The sequence below is a fragment of the Echiichthys vipera genome, assembly GCF_963691815.1.
Source record: "Echiichthys vipera genome assembly, chromosome: 1".
Lineage (NCBI taxonomy): Eukaryota > Metazoa > Chordata > Actinopteri > Perciformes > Trachinidae > Echiichthys > Echiichthys vipera.
Window position 1 is genome coordinate 39,300,612 of NC_139826.1, and position 14,414 is coordinate 39,315,025.

The 14,414-nt window shown below is 45.5% G+C and overlaps 1 protein-coding gene across 1 annotated transcript in view; it reads right to left on the reverse strand.

Annotated features, from left to right (window-relative positions):
• LOC310945504 (multiple epidermal growth factor-like domains protein 10) overlaps positions 1 to 14,414 on the reverse strand; it is a gene marked incomplete at its 3' end in the record, with an annotated part of 145,325 nt that overhangs the window by 63,567 nt on the left and 67,344 nt on the right. The window contains exons 3-6 of the mRNA XM_083911617.1: positions 8,798 to 9,044; positions 7,549 to 7,669; positions 5,676 to 5,812; positions 1,208 to 1,420 (exon numbers count right to left, since the gene is read on the reverse strand). Of these exons, the coding sequence (XP_083767743.1) occupies positions 1,208 to 1,420; positions 5,676 to 5,812; positions 7,549 to 7,669; positions 8,798 to 9,044 (718 nt within the window). The remainder of the gene's footprint in view (positions 1 to 1,207; positions 1,421 to 5,675; positions 5,813 to 7,548; positions 7,670 to 8,797; positions 9,045 to 14,414) is intronic.

Sequence of the window (14,414 nt, forward strand, 5' to 3'; positions counted from 1 at the left end):
CTAATGTCCAGCAGGAGGAGACTCCACTTAAAGCTGCATTCTCTCTAATGTCCAGCAGGAGGAGACTCCACTTAAAGCTGCATTCTCTTTAATGTCCAGCAGGAGGAGACTCCACTTAAAGCTGCATTCTCTCTAAGGTCCAGCAGGAGGGGACTCCACTTAAAGCTGCATTCTCTCTAATGTCCAGCAGGAGGAGACTCCACTTAAAGCTGCATTCTCTCTAATTTCCAGCAGGAGGAGACTCCACTTAAAGCTGCATTCTCTCTAATGTCCAGCAGGGGGAGACTCCACTTAAAGCTGCATTCTCTCTAATGTCCAGCAGGAGGAGACTCCACTTAAAGCTGCATTCTCTCTAGTGTCCAGCAGGAGGAGACTCCACTTAAAGCTGCATTCTCTCTAATGTCCAGCAGGGGGAGACTCCACTTAAAGCTGCATTCTCTCTAATGTCCAGCAGGAGGAGACTCCACTTAAAGCTGCATTCTCTCTAATGTCCAGCAGGGGGAGACTCCACTTAAAGCTGCATTCTCTCTAATGTCCAGCAGGAGGAGACTCCACTTAAAGCTGCATTCTCTCTAATGTCCAGCCGGAGGAGACTCCACTTAAAGCTGCGTTCTCTCTAATGTCCAGCAGGAGGAGACTCCACTTAAAGCTGCATTCTCTCTAATGTCCAGCAGGAGGAGACTCCACTTAAAGCTCCATTCTCTCTAATGTCCAGCAGGAGGAGACTCCACTTAAAGCTGCATTCTCTCTAATGTCCAGCAGGGGGAGACTCCACTTAAAGCTGCATTCTCTCTAATGTCCAGCAGGAGGAGACTCCACTTAAAGCTACGTTCTCTCTAATGTCCAGCTCCATCTTGCTAACCAAGCTGGCTAGCTAGTGTTAGCATTAGCTGGTAACTAAAATGAAACTGCCCATTTTCAGCCGGCTCTGTGCCACTGCTTTGCATGAGCATAAAAGTTTCCCTCTTTAGCGTTTAGCTCAGTGCAGCGCCACTGAAATATCACCAGCTCCACCTTTCTTCCAAATATGGTCACTTTTGGCTCCAAGATAGCAAGATGGCGGCGGCCAAACAGCAAACTCGAGGCTTCAAAACTGTAGGGGTGACTTCACGTTGAGAGAACGGGCCCCGATGGAGAGGCTACGTCCATTTTTTATACAGTACAATGAAAACAAAGCAGGTTTCTTAGTTAAGCAACAGTGAAGTACCTGAGTGTGTTTGCAGTTTTGCAGGGGCAGTACTTGTCACAGATGAGTCCGTACAGGCCGGCGGGACAGAAGCGGTCCTGGCAGCTGGGGCCCTTGAAGCCTTCATTGCACAGGCAGGCCCCGTTAATGTGGTAGCACTTGGCTCCGTTCTGACAGTCACACTTGTGGGCGCACTGCGGCCCGTAGGTGCCAACGGGGCATTCCTCCTGGCACCTGGGGGGGAACAGAAGCAGAGCGGGCGGAGCAGTGAGAGGAGGTGTGCGGCCTGCAGGACATCATGTGTTTCCAAATGAAATTGGTTTGTCTTGCTGTGATATCGTTGTGAATCTGAACATTGACATTGAATATAAGCAGTCAGTTCAGATACAGGGACATCTGAGTAGTGTGGATTTCATGATAGAAAAAGAGGAACATGACCTTGGGCCCAGCAGGGGTTATTTCTGCTCTCTAAGTAGTTTGAATATAATGTTTACCGATGCCACATACAGCTGAAAAAATATATAAAAATGTTTATATTGTTGTTAATCTTCTCTTGTTCTTTACAATCAGCACTGCTCTCAATAGACTATTGACCTCCTGTACCCTGCACTGTGCAATATTCCTGTACCAAGGTCACTTCTGTTTTTGCACTATTTGGACTTATTTAATCATATTTATTCACTCCATCTCACATTATTACAAACAAACAAGACAAGAACAACTGCACTATATCATGTCAATATGTGTATATGTCTATTTTCCATTTCTTCCCTTTTTAAATTTAACTTTATTGTTTATTTTTGCTTATTTTTTTATCTTATTTTGTAATATTCTGTTGCTGCTGTAACAAAAGAATTTCCCCGTCTGCATGAAACATTAAAGGTGATTCTGATTCTGAATGTTCTTAAGAGTCTTTTCCTGCTAAAATCAGAGAAACTGTTTTTTTTATACCTCTACTGTGAGGGTTCTGTGTCTTGGTGTTTTTACGCCGCATGTTTGTTCCACCCCTCTGCAGGGTTTGGCTGACGAGGCTGACGAGGCACACCTGCAGCCATTCAATTACCACCTCAATATACACACCTGGTCTGGGCCCTGCTACGCAGCCAGATCATTCCTTCTTCTATTTGAGCTTCTTAGGATTTTATTATTGTATTGTTTTGCTTTTTGTCCTTTAATGCCCATGTGCCCATTGTGAGTGCGCCCTTACTTGCATTGTAATTGGTCCTTTTTCCTTTTTCCTGCTGTCATTATTTATTTAATTTGACTTCATTTAAACTGTATTGAACCAGGGAAACGACTCAATGAGATTAAACAGGACAGGCAGCAGCAACACAGTTTCCAGACACAAGCATTTAACAATTCAATGGAAACAAGTTAGAAATAACAGTGTTCTAAGATATCAAAGCATAACTCAGCGTTTAAAACATCTGCAGCTACAGATGTGACGTCTTTAAGCATCGCTTCATATGTTTATATGTGTTTAGTCGTATATTCTCCTTGTTCCATGTCTGTTTTTATTACTGTGTCTTTCTAAAATTCAATTAAATGTTAATCGCACGATGCAAAACGTTAGAAATAGGTTTTACATTCATCACGGCCAGAGCGATCTTTTAAACGCACATTTACACTTCACACAGTGATCAATGGTGCTCCCGCTCCTCCCTGATGATAAACACGGAGTGGTTTTATCCCCCGACCTGCAGAGGAGGCTTCATTCTTCTCACGGACGACATGTGCTCTCCCGTCACACACACTCACACCGTTATGAGGTCAACAGGCTACAACATTATGCAGGGACCCTGAGTGGTCTTTATAATGAGCACCACTGAACACACAGAAGTCAATTGAATAGAAAAGTGTTGAAAGCCTGAGTTAGGCTGACGTCTCAGCATCATTCTCACCACGTCTGTGAGTCGAAACCATTAAGAAATAGACAAATCACTCAATTAAAATGGCTCAGTGAGGATTTCTGTTTGTGTCACGTTTAAATCACACCGACTTCCTTCAGGACTCTTATCTCGGCTAATTCCATTAGGTGGTGGACGAGGGGGAGGAGAACTCAATCTAGGAATTATTCCATGTAGGCTAATTCACCTGTCTGGGGCCTAAATGAATGGAGGTAATTTGGCTCAATTGAGAGGAAAGATGGAGAGAAGAGGAAGGAGGAGAGAGACGGAGTGCACCGGGGTTTGCAGAAAGTCTTTTTCAACTATGAGACGAAGAAGAGTGTCGCAGATGATGGAGGAAATAAAGAAGGAAACAAAGTCAAACGGCTCTCTGGGCGGACAAAGAAGTGCATAATAGCAATCAGTGAGCATTAGTATGTGCGGGAGAGTAGGAGGGAAGAACATTAACATATAACACTGAACAGAAAGGCTTTGTGTTCTGAGTGATAAACACACACACACACACACACACACACACACACACACACACACACACACACACACACACACACACACACACAGGTGCAGACCAGGTGTGCCGGGGACTCTTCTCCACCAGTCACTTTGTGTTAAAGCCTGATGTCTTGAGGTCAACCAGGACAGAGAGGTTTTGGTATTGTTTTCACCTTGTGAGTGTGTGTGTGTGTGTGCGTGTGTGTGTGTGTGTGTGTGTGTGTGTGTGTGTGTGTGTGTATGTATGTGTGTGTGTGTGTGTGGAACTACCACAGAGGAGGCTCAGATGTGTGTTTCTGCATCTAAAAACTAAACTAAAAACGTTTACATTTCTATAAAATTACAATAAAACTACAAATAATGTTCGAAGCAGGGATCGACCAACACACAGTTTTTAGCCTTAGCTGATGACCGATACGGACTGCCCATATTTGGAGCTGATTCTACGTTTGCGCCCTGAATTTACATTAGAAAAATGCCACAATGATGAAAACAAATGTTCCGAATCTCAATTTTTTTTAAAAAAAGGAACATTTATTGAACTTAATAAAGGCGTCTGCAGGAAAACGGAGCTGCCTGTGGACGCCGGTCTGTAAATAATGACTGTAAAAAATGCAAATACAGCAGCCTACATCGGCCGATATTTGTGTTTTTACGTGTATCGAATTATATTTGTGTTTTTTACGTGTATCGTAATCACCGATATTTGTGTTTTTTACGTGTCACTAATTCAGAGCAAATAATCACCAGTTGCCTCATCCAGGAGTTGTTCCAACTTAGAGAAAGCAAAAGTGAAGAGGAACAGTGCGGAGCATGTGAAGGCATCACGGCGCATCGCTGCAGGTGAGAGCTGCCGATCTACTGACGTCACACGGTCGACACTGTGTGGTTTCCAAAGGAACTCTGGGAGATGAAGTCCCTGACGCTCGCCTGCAGTTACATCTCACCACCAAAGAGGGCGCTGGAAACAACATGTCTCAATTCTCACGGATTATGACTTTAAACCTTACAATCAATTTCACAATTATCCCACTCTAAAGCAGCCCAGCTTCATCCCCCCTCAACAGTGAATCACCCCATCCTGATTTAGCATTAGCACAACCACTGAGGCGTGTTTACATATGCACACACACACACACACACACACACACACACACACACACACACACACACACACACACACAGGCCCGAAATACACACACATGCACAGACAGGACCTGTATACATGCAATTAATGGAGAGATTTCAGAGCGAGGGGGCTGCCAGTGACCAGCACCCCGAGCAGTTGGGGGTTCGGTGCCTTGCTCAACAGCAGTGGTAGGAGATGAACTGGCACCTCTCCAGCCACCAGTCCACGCTCCATTCATGGTCCACACAGGGACTCAAACTCGACCCTATGGTTCCCAGCTGAGTCACATACGGACTGAGCTACTGCCACAGGCTGTCAGTCTTTCCGTCCTCGTCGACAGAAACTTTCTCCTTTATCATTAAAAAAATCTGTGAGGAAAAGCCTTAAAGTAATGATTACTGTCCCTCCAGTGTTTTCCCACACTTTATGAACTCTCCCTTGTTTGTCTATTCCTTAAATCTGTTTTGTATTCCCCCCTCATGCTCATGTTCTGATTTCTTATTCTCCAGCTTCTTCTTCCACACGTTGAAAACCGCTCAAACATTCAGCTCCGTGAAAAATTGTGAATTACTTAAAACTTGTCGCTCCTCTTATAACTCCCTCAGGACCGTCCGCTCCTGCCAGACTCTCACCTGGTGTCTGCATCCTGAACACCGGTAACCTAGGAAACGGCTCCGTCCGTCATCATCTTTTTAAACGAGGCTGACACTAAAGTGCTTCCAGATGTTAAGATACTGCATTTGGTCTTTCTCTGTATTTCCTACTAACATACTTTCACTGACACCAACTGTGTTACCTTATGGTGCATTTACCTTGTATTGACTATCTCACTGTGTGGGCTCATGTTTACCTTTCTCTCTATTGAATTCACTTAATATTTTCAGCTGCACAGGGCTAATTTCCCCGGGGGGGTCCAATAACGTTTCATGTAATCACACTGTCACACTTTCACACACGGTACCTCTCTCCGATGTATCCGGCGGTGCACTGACACTGACCGCTGATGTGGTCACACAGGCCTCCGTTACGACAGGTGCACTCCTGAGAGCAATTAATGCCGAATGATCCGAACGAGCACGGCTGCGCGCACACCGGACCCTGAGGAGGAAGAGGACACGACCATCATGTTAATATGCACATGGAACATGAGAGTACAAAGTGTTTAAAGGTGTGACTGTGACTGTGTGGATCTATAAATGAAGCGAACTTGCTGCCAAAATAACTGGTTCCCCCCATGACCCCCCTATCTGAGCTGTACAGTCGCTCAGTGATCAGGAAAGCCAACCTGATCACAGAGGACCACTCTCACCCCCTCCATCGCTCCTCCAGCTACTACCATCAGGCAGGCGTTTCAATGCACCACCGGCCCGGAAGAACATTTACAAGAAGTCCTTCATCCCTTCTGCAACAGCCATGCTGAACAACACAAAATGACTACCACAGCTGACACCTCAACACCCCATGTCCTGTCCTTATATGTCTGTGTGAATGTTTCTTGTGATTGGAGCCTTGTCTAAGAAACCCTTGTGTAACAGACAATAAAGTATTATCTTATCTTATCTTAAACGTGTTTGTCACAGTAGATGATGGCAAGAAAAACATCCTGCTCAGGTTGATGACCTTAAAGTGTAAGTCAGGGGAGTCTATTTTAATAAACTCTGGCTTCACTAACTTCGTTGTTGCTGCTTTGTTGTGTGTGTAGGGACTCTTCTCATGCTGCTGCAGAGGTTTGCTGTTATTTTCAGCAGCATTAGTGGTTAAAAAAGACCTTTGAATGCCTTCACCGTGCTGCCCCGAGCTAATCACTGTTAGCCCTTTGGGGCTGTTAGGGCGCACTCACTCTGTCCTTCCGCACCGGGCTAAAACAGGTTTTTCGGCTAAAGCCAAGTGCGTTTGACCAGTGTGAGTGCAACCACTCCGCGCATAACTGCGGCCAGCTGGCCGTCCACGGCCCGTCTGAGAGAGGTGGGCTTTTGTAAAGCGCGTTTGCACATGTACGAGCACGAGCATGCGCAGGTGTACAAACACAAGCACGAGGCCTACGGCGGTTCTGAGGTCATTTCCTGTGCGCCTGTTGGGACCTAGAAAAAAGAAGGAGGGACCATGCGCGGACATTTAAAACAATGGCGGTGAAAGGTTCACGTTGGTGTGATGCGGAGGTGGAGTGTTTACTGCAGATTTGGTCGATGAAATGATTCAAAAACAGTCGACAAGACGCACAAAAACTCTGAGGTCTACGGAAAGATCTGGAAACAAAGCCACGCATCGCCATGACGTCATCAATGCGTGTGACGTGTTACGGCGTGATGACGTATAGGCAGCAAGAAGCATTCTCCGAGGCCCAGGTAGTGTGAGTAAAAACGGGACGGAGGCACACGGGACGGAGGCACAGTGGGAGGGCGCCCTTAGCGTCTCTCTAGGACAAAAAAACGGTCTCCATGGATTATTCAAACGTATTTTCATACTGAAAAAGACCATGGGGTGCATTTTCATCTAACTTACACTTAAATTTGAGATTATTCTCTAAGTCCTGAACTGCAACTACGAGCAAACAACTGTTTTCTTGTTGTTTGTTAACGACTTTTGATGATGCAAACGTAATGCAGGTGCAGCACGGTGACAGAACTGCTTCTTCCCTAACAGGAGTGTTACGTGATTATACTTCACACCATTCAGGAGGTTTTTCAGACTGGTGTGAACTAAACTTTGGAGAGGAAACTTTTTTAACATGAAGACAGTGTGATGTGAAATGGCTGCTCTGAACACAAACGGGGCTGAACTCGGATAAACATGCACATCAGCTGGTTTTGTTGTGGATGTGGAGCAGGTCGTACCACCCAGCCGGCGGGACAGGAGCACTCTCCGGTGACGTGATGACACGTTCCTCCGTTCTGACAGGGACAGCGCTGTTCACACAGAGAGCCGTGTTTACCCGGAGGACAAGGCTCCTCACAGCTGGAGGGGAGAAGGAGGAGAAGGAGAAGGAGAAGGAGAAGAAGAAGGAGAAGAAGAAGGAGAGGGAGAAGGAGGAGGAGGAGGAGGAGGAGGAGGAGAAGAAGAAGAAGATGATGAAGAAGCAGAAGAAGAAGAAGAAGGAGAGGGAGAAGGAGGAGGAGGAGAAGAAGATGAGGAAGATGATGAAGAAGAAGTAGGAGAAGAAGAGGAAGGTGATGATGAAGTAGGAGAAGAAGAGGAAGGTGATGATGAAGAAGGAGGAGGAGAAGAAGGAGAAGAAGAAGAAGATGATGATGAAGGAGAAGAAGAAGAAGATGATGATGAAGGAGAAGGAGAAGAAGTTGATGATGAAGAAGAAGGAGAAGAAGAAGAAGCAGAAGAAGAAGGAGAAGATGTTGATGAAGATAAGATGAGGAAGAAGAAGAAGAAGGAGAAGAAGAGGAAGGTGATGATGAAGAAGGAGGAGGAGAAGAAGGAGAAGAAGAAGAAGATGATGATGATGAAGAAGAAGGAGAAGAAGATGATGATGATGAAGGAGAAGAAGAAGAAGAAGTTGATGATGAAGAAGAAGGAGAAGATGATGATGAAGATAAGATGATGAAGAAGAAGAAGAAGGAGAAGAAGAAGAGGAAGAAGGAGGAGGAGAAGAAGATGATGATGATGAAGAAGACAAGGAGAAGATGAAGAAGAAGAAGAAGAAGGAGGAGGAGAAGAAGAAGAGATTCATGTCTTTCTGCCTGATCAATAAAAGTTCGGGTAAATGCAGAAAACAAACCTCCTACAATAATTTGTTGATTCAATTTCCATTTTTATCTCCGCTGAATAAATAAATTACTGACTAATTTGAAGAAAAATGAAAGTACTTTAATATTTCTTTAATATATATGAAATAAAAATCACCCGTCCTGTTCATGTAATAAAACCTACTAATGTAGAATTGATGTTATAAATGTTCTAAAGTCAATCACGGGCGACCTTTAGCAGCGTATTTCGATTATGTCTACCTTAATAATGTATCACAAAGATGAATTATCACATGAATTATGCATCTATTCCTTTTTCTTCTCCTCTCTGAATCTGAAATAATAGAAATTTGAATTCAGAGGGACAGACGTGCAGAATACTCACAAGGCGCCGGTGTATCCGGGCGCACAGAGGCACTCGCCGGTCTGATGCTGGCAGGTGGCGCCGTTGAGACACTGGCACTCCAGCAGGCAGTCTTTGCCGTAGAAGCTGGGGTCGCAGGGCTCCTCGCAGCGCCAGCCCTGGAAGCCGTCGGTGCACACGCAGGCGCCGGTTATCGGGTTGCATTTGGCCCCGTTGCGGCACTGACAGCGGTTACTGCAGTGAGGCCCCCAGAAGTCGCTGTCGCAGCCTGGACAGAGAGGAGGAAGGAGGGTCAACGTGTGACTTAAAGCTCATCGATGTCTGCATGAACACGACACATTTATACATTTATTTATATCACACCTCTAAGAGTTAGACTCAAAGCTCTCAAAGACAAGAGACAATGTTCTCCGCTGAAATGAGAAATAAGACTTTTATCACTTGTCTCCTTCAACGTACAGGGAGTTACCAACCCCCCCAAAACAGCGACTTCCTGTTTGATCCAACCAGGAAGCTCCGTCAGCGTCAGTTCTCTGAGTGTCCACTAGGGGCAGGTTTCATAACAGAGCAGTTTCTCATTGAGCCCCATGTTAAACAGGCCGTTTACACAGCATCATTAAACCTGTTTAAGGACAAAAGAACATTCTAGTCTGTGTGTTTAGCTCAGATCTCCATGACAACACTGAGGGGGAGGGGCTAGTTTTGATTTTATTGGAGGTTCAAGTTTATGAATAATTAGGGGCGTGGCCTCTTGAGTGACAGCTAGCCTCTGACCCTCACTTCTCCTCGGAGGTAAACGTCAGCCAGATGGACGTACGCCCCTCCCCCCAACATCACATACAAACGAAAAGTGTACAAATGCCAGAAAGGGAAGAATTGCTTTAAGTATTAAATATACGTTTTATAATTTACATATTTCTCTACTCTATAAGGGAGAAGAGTCAACATCTGAAGTTTTAAAATGAAAGGAGATGTGAGAAGTGACGCGCTGACACGCCCCTCTCGCCGTAAGCGTACCCATGTCGTAGATGTTCTTGGCGGGCACGGTGGTGTTGGTGGTCGTGGTGATGATGGCGGCGGAGCAGCAGTGCGTCATGTGGTCGTGGTGAGCCGGTAACTTCATCTCCACGTAGCTGCTCTCTGAGTGTTTACACACGCCGGGCGCGTCGTTGATGGTGGCGTACGGGTTTTCACTGTGACGTACACCCCTCCCCCCAACTTCACATACATGCCCTTTTTTGGTCAGAGGAAATGAGGCGGAGTCAAAGTCTGACAAGATGGAGACTCCTGGAGGCGAGGACGATCGGATCAAGTTGAAGGAACAGACCCCGACGGAGATGCTACGTATGTTTTTTATACAGTCTATGGAATTTACCCTGTATCTGACATCTTGTTCAAAATCCTTACATTTGTGATTATAATTTCTTCACGATTGTTCAACTGAGATTAAATAAAGACATTCACAGCTTTACCTCTCCGTCTCTCAGCCCTGTTTCAGTTTACGCAGTTTGAGCTGAAGCCGTTTTCTGCTCTCTTCAAAGCCACCAGACTCCTTTGACTAAAACAGATCACAGGAGCTGCTGGTCTCCTGCTGCCTCCTTGGTTTGTTTGTTTGTTTTATCGTGCGACTTCTGTGTTTTAAAGGGTTAGGAACAAACAGAAGGAACCGATAAACTAGCTGATCGAGGCAGCGGTAGATCAGCAGCTCCTGTGTCCTGTGAGGTAAAATGACTGTTTTTGTCAAAGGAGTTACGCGGCTTTGAAGAGAGCAAAGAGAGCAGCTTCACTTCCCCCCTGTAAACCTAAACAAGACTGTTTGACAGCAAGGTAAAGCTGTGGAGATATAATATATAGTGTACATTGAAACTGATTTTTTAGGCGTCCACAGCTTGTCCAAACTAAGGACGTGCTGACCATTATCTACGTGTAATGAACCGTCATTTAAATACACTTTAAAACATCTGAACAATGCCGTTCAAAAGTTCAAAATTTCACTTTAAGAAGTAGAGAAAAAAGAGAAAAGGAAAAGTCTTGAACCTGAACAAACCTGATACCAGTCCAGTATACATGTCCATAAAGTATTGGTCCCAGTCTTCATGAATACTGGCAAAAACTAATTTGTTTTACAGCAGTTTAATCTGCACCGAGGCCCCTTGAACACACCAGGTGAGGTAAATCTGCTCGCTGTCGGCTCTAAATGTCAGCGAGAGGCGACGGACGGGAGAGTTCTGATCCGCAGTTCCCATAAAGCAGCATCAGTAAACTCTGTACAGCTGATGTTTACCTCCCCATCTGCTCTGGGATCTCTTCATATCAACGGATCACTTAGTGCAGGAAAGCCAAGTCAACTGGATTTAGAAAGTGGTTTATATATAGTGGATTATAAAGTCTGGGTGCAGCTGCAGCAGAAATCCTGGCACTGATGTTCGCCTTCGACTTCACTCTTTTACCTTTTTAATGTAATCAATTACTTACTTACTTACTTACTTACTTAGGCCTTTCATTTCCTTTGGGAACACAGGCCGTTGATGAGTCTTTCCCACCCTCGTCTGTCTTGGGCCGTTTTTTCCAGCTGTTTCCATGTCAGTCCTCTATCTTTAGCTTCTTCTTCAGGTGTTTTTGGGTCTTCCTCTGCTCCGAGGAAGTTTGTTTGGCGCGTTCCCACATCTCATCTCATCTCATCTTCAGCCTCTTATCCGGGGTCGGGTCGCAGGGGCAGCAGCTCCAGCAGGGGACCCCAAACTTCCCTTTCCCAGGCCACATTAACCAGCTCTAACTGGGGGATCCTGAGGCGTTCCCAGGCCAGTGTGGAGATAATCTCTCCACCTGGCCTCCTCCCAGCTGGACGTGCTTGGAACACCTCCCTAGGGAGGCGCCCAGGGTTCATCCTTACCAGATGATCCTGAACCACCTCAACTGGCTCCTTTCAACGCAGAGGAGCAGCGGCTCTACTCCGAGTTCCTCACGGATGCTGAACTCCTCCCCCTCTCTCTAAGGGAGACTCCAGACCCCCTCCTGAGGAAACACATTTCACACGCTTGGACCCGCGACCCCGTTCTTTGGGTCCTGACCCAGCTTTCATGACCACAGGTGAGGGTAGGAACCAGGACTGACCGGTAGATCCAGAGCTTTGCCTTCCTCAGCTCTCTTTTCGTCACGGTGCGGTAGAGCGACCTCAACACCGCCCCCGCTCCTGAATGCTGAAAACTACCTGGTTTATAAAGAGCCAAGATGGCGGACGTCTGAGGGCAGCAGGCGTTCCTCATCCTCCTCATCTCCCAACAGGCCGCACTTCAGCTCAGCTTTGTCGTCCTTTTGAGTAGTTTCAGTTTCTTTGAGTAGTTTCAGTTTCTTTGAGTAGTAGGGGTGGACTGTCACTTTTGTTAACATTGTTTTTTCCTGTTTATTTAGTTAGGGAAGTAAATCTTGTGTCATTTGTTTCTTAAGTTTGGTTAGGTAAGGTCAAAATGCTCCACGCTCAACATTTAAGGAGCTTTTTTGTTCCCTCTGACATTTTTACAGCTGAGTGAAGACGACCGTCTCACACAAAACAAAGTCACACAATTTGTTTTCACAGGTCGACAATGAAGGAATCAGGACAGCATCGATAATGTAGCTTCTACAAATGTCCCGGTTATGAAACTGTGACGTTATGTAACTGCTGCTTTATCGGTTAACCCTGACATCTCTAAGTGACATGAACTGAACTGAACCCCACCACCATCAGCCTGCCGTGGCCACATGGAGGATGCAGTTTCCCCCACACAGCACAGCGCTCCCATCAGGCTGAACCAGCAGAAAATATCCAGCATTTAAATTCTCTGGGCCTCTGCGGCCACAGTGTTTTGCTGTGGACTGCTATTTGTCCTATTTCCTAACGGACTCTTATTTACACAAATTAAATCTGCGTATGAGCACAGTCATTGTCAGCCTCTTGTAACTGAATGGAGGGAGTGATAAGAAACCCTTTTGTTCACGCTGCCTCCTTCCTTTTATTCACGCTGATGAGTGGATTCAACAGATTCTCAGGATCCGTATTGAGAGAATACATCACAGGTCTATAAGTGGATGAATTGCTGCTATAAATCACAACCCTGAAGACATTAGATGAAAACAAGTACAAAAGACGGGACATTTTATTGTATATTACATCATCTGAAGATATAATAAATCAAGGCACTATTATCTTTTTGATATATGCTCACAGGGCTGAACTGCTCTCCCCAGACGGGAAGTAAAGTACCCAGAGTCTGAGTGCCAAGACCTCTGAGTGAATGTCCTTAAGTTAAAAAGGAAAAGTCCTGCAAATGGCGGCGAGAGACACAGGCAAAGATGTCCAGAACCTTCCCCTCCAGATGTGTGTGGTCGTCCTACAGATATCATAGTGTTAAATGTTTCATCAGGACTGTGCTGGACGGAGCTCCGAGCAGACAAAGCATATATCACACTCACGCTCCCTCCCTCTCAATCTCCCTCTAATTTACTTTCTCTGTTTTCTATGCATCTCTCAGCTCCTCCTGCCCCTATCTCCGTTTCTCTCCTCCTCCTCTTCTCAAAGAGGGGACTTCTCTTTATTTCTCTTAACTAGTGAGCCAGCATAGTCAAATCCTTTATCCTCTCACAGCCTCAATTATTCAGCAGCAAAGAGTCCAAATCAAGTGACTAATGACTTTGATCAAGAGTAGCTCGCTGGCACTAAGCAGAACTTTCTGCACTAAATTAAGAGCTGCATAATATACTTTGGCCAGGGCTAACTCTTACAGGAATATTTCTAGGTTCGTCTGTGGTGTAGCCGCTCTTTGCCAATAATAAAATGTGAGCTTGCTCTTTGGTTCTTTGGCTCTTTTCTGTCTCGTGTCTTAAAAAGAAACGCCCCTCGATTACATGTTAAACATGCATCTCTATGTCCGTGGCCGTCTCTTGAATCCAGCTTTCCCCGCGTGGTTCGCAGTAAACGGGCTGTCCTCATTCACTGTTCATGCATATATACGTGCTAAAACTAATTCCCTGTTACTCCTATGTAATCCAAGTATTTATGATCGTACAAATTACTTCACAATTCAGAAGAAGGAAGGTAGTATAAGAGCGCTAAAAAAACCTGCGTAGGGAGGACGTTCGCAACCTTTTTCTAATCTTGACCAAGTCGTTCTGTGCTTAAACTTAACCAACCGGCTGCTACACAGCGTTAAACAGAATGTTATATATTGTGAAGTATGATTCATGCAGATATCATACGAGTTGGCGTGTATAAGAAATCTTAGGGCGCACTCACACTGTCCATCCGTACCATGTCAAAGCACGTTTCATGGTTAAAGCCTAGTTCGTTTGACCAGTGTGAGTGCAACCGTACCGCGCACGGCCCGTTTGGGAGAGGTGGGCTTAAGTAAAACACGTTTGCACATGTACGAGCACGAGGCCTACGGCGGTTCTGAGGTCATTTCCTGTGCGCCTGTTGGGACATAGAAAAAAGAAGGAGGGACCATGCGCGGACATTTCAAACAATGGCGGTGAAAGGTTCACGTTGGTGTGATGCGGAGGTGGAGTGTTTACTGCAGATTTGGTCGATGAAAAGATTCAAAAACAGTCGACAAGACGCACAAAAACTCTGAGGTCTACGGAAAGATTTGTAAACAAAGAG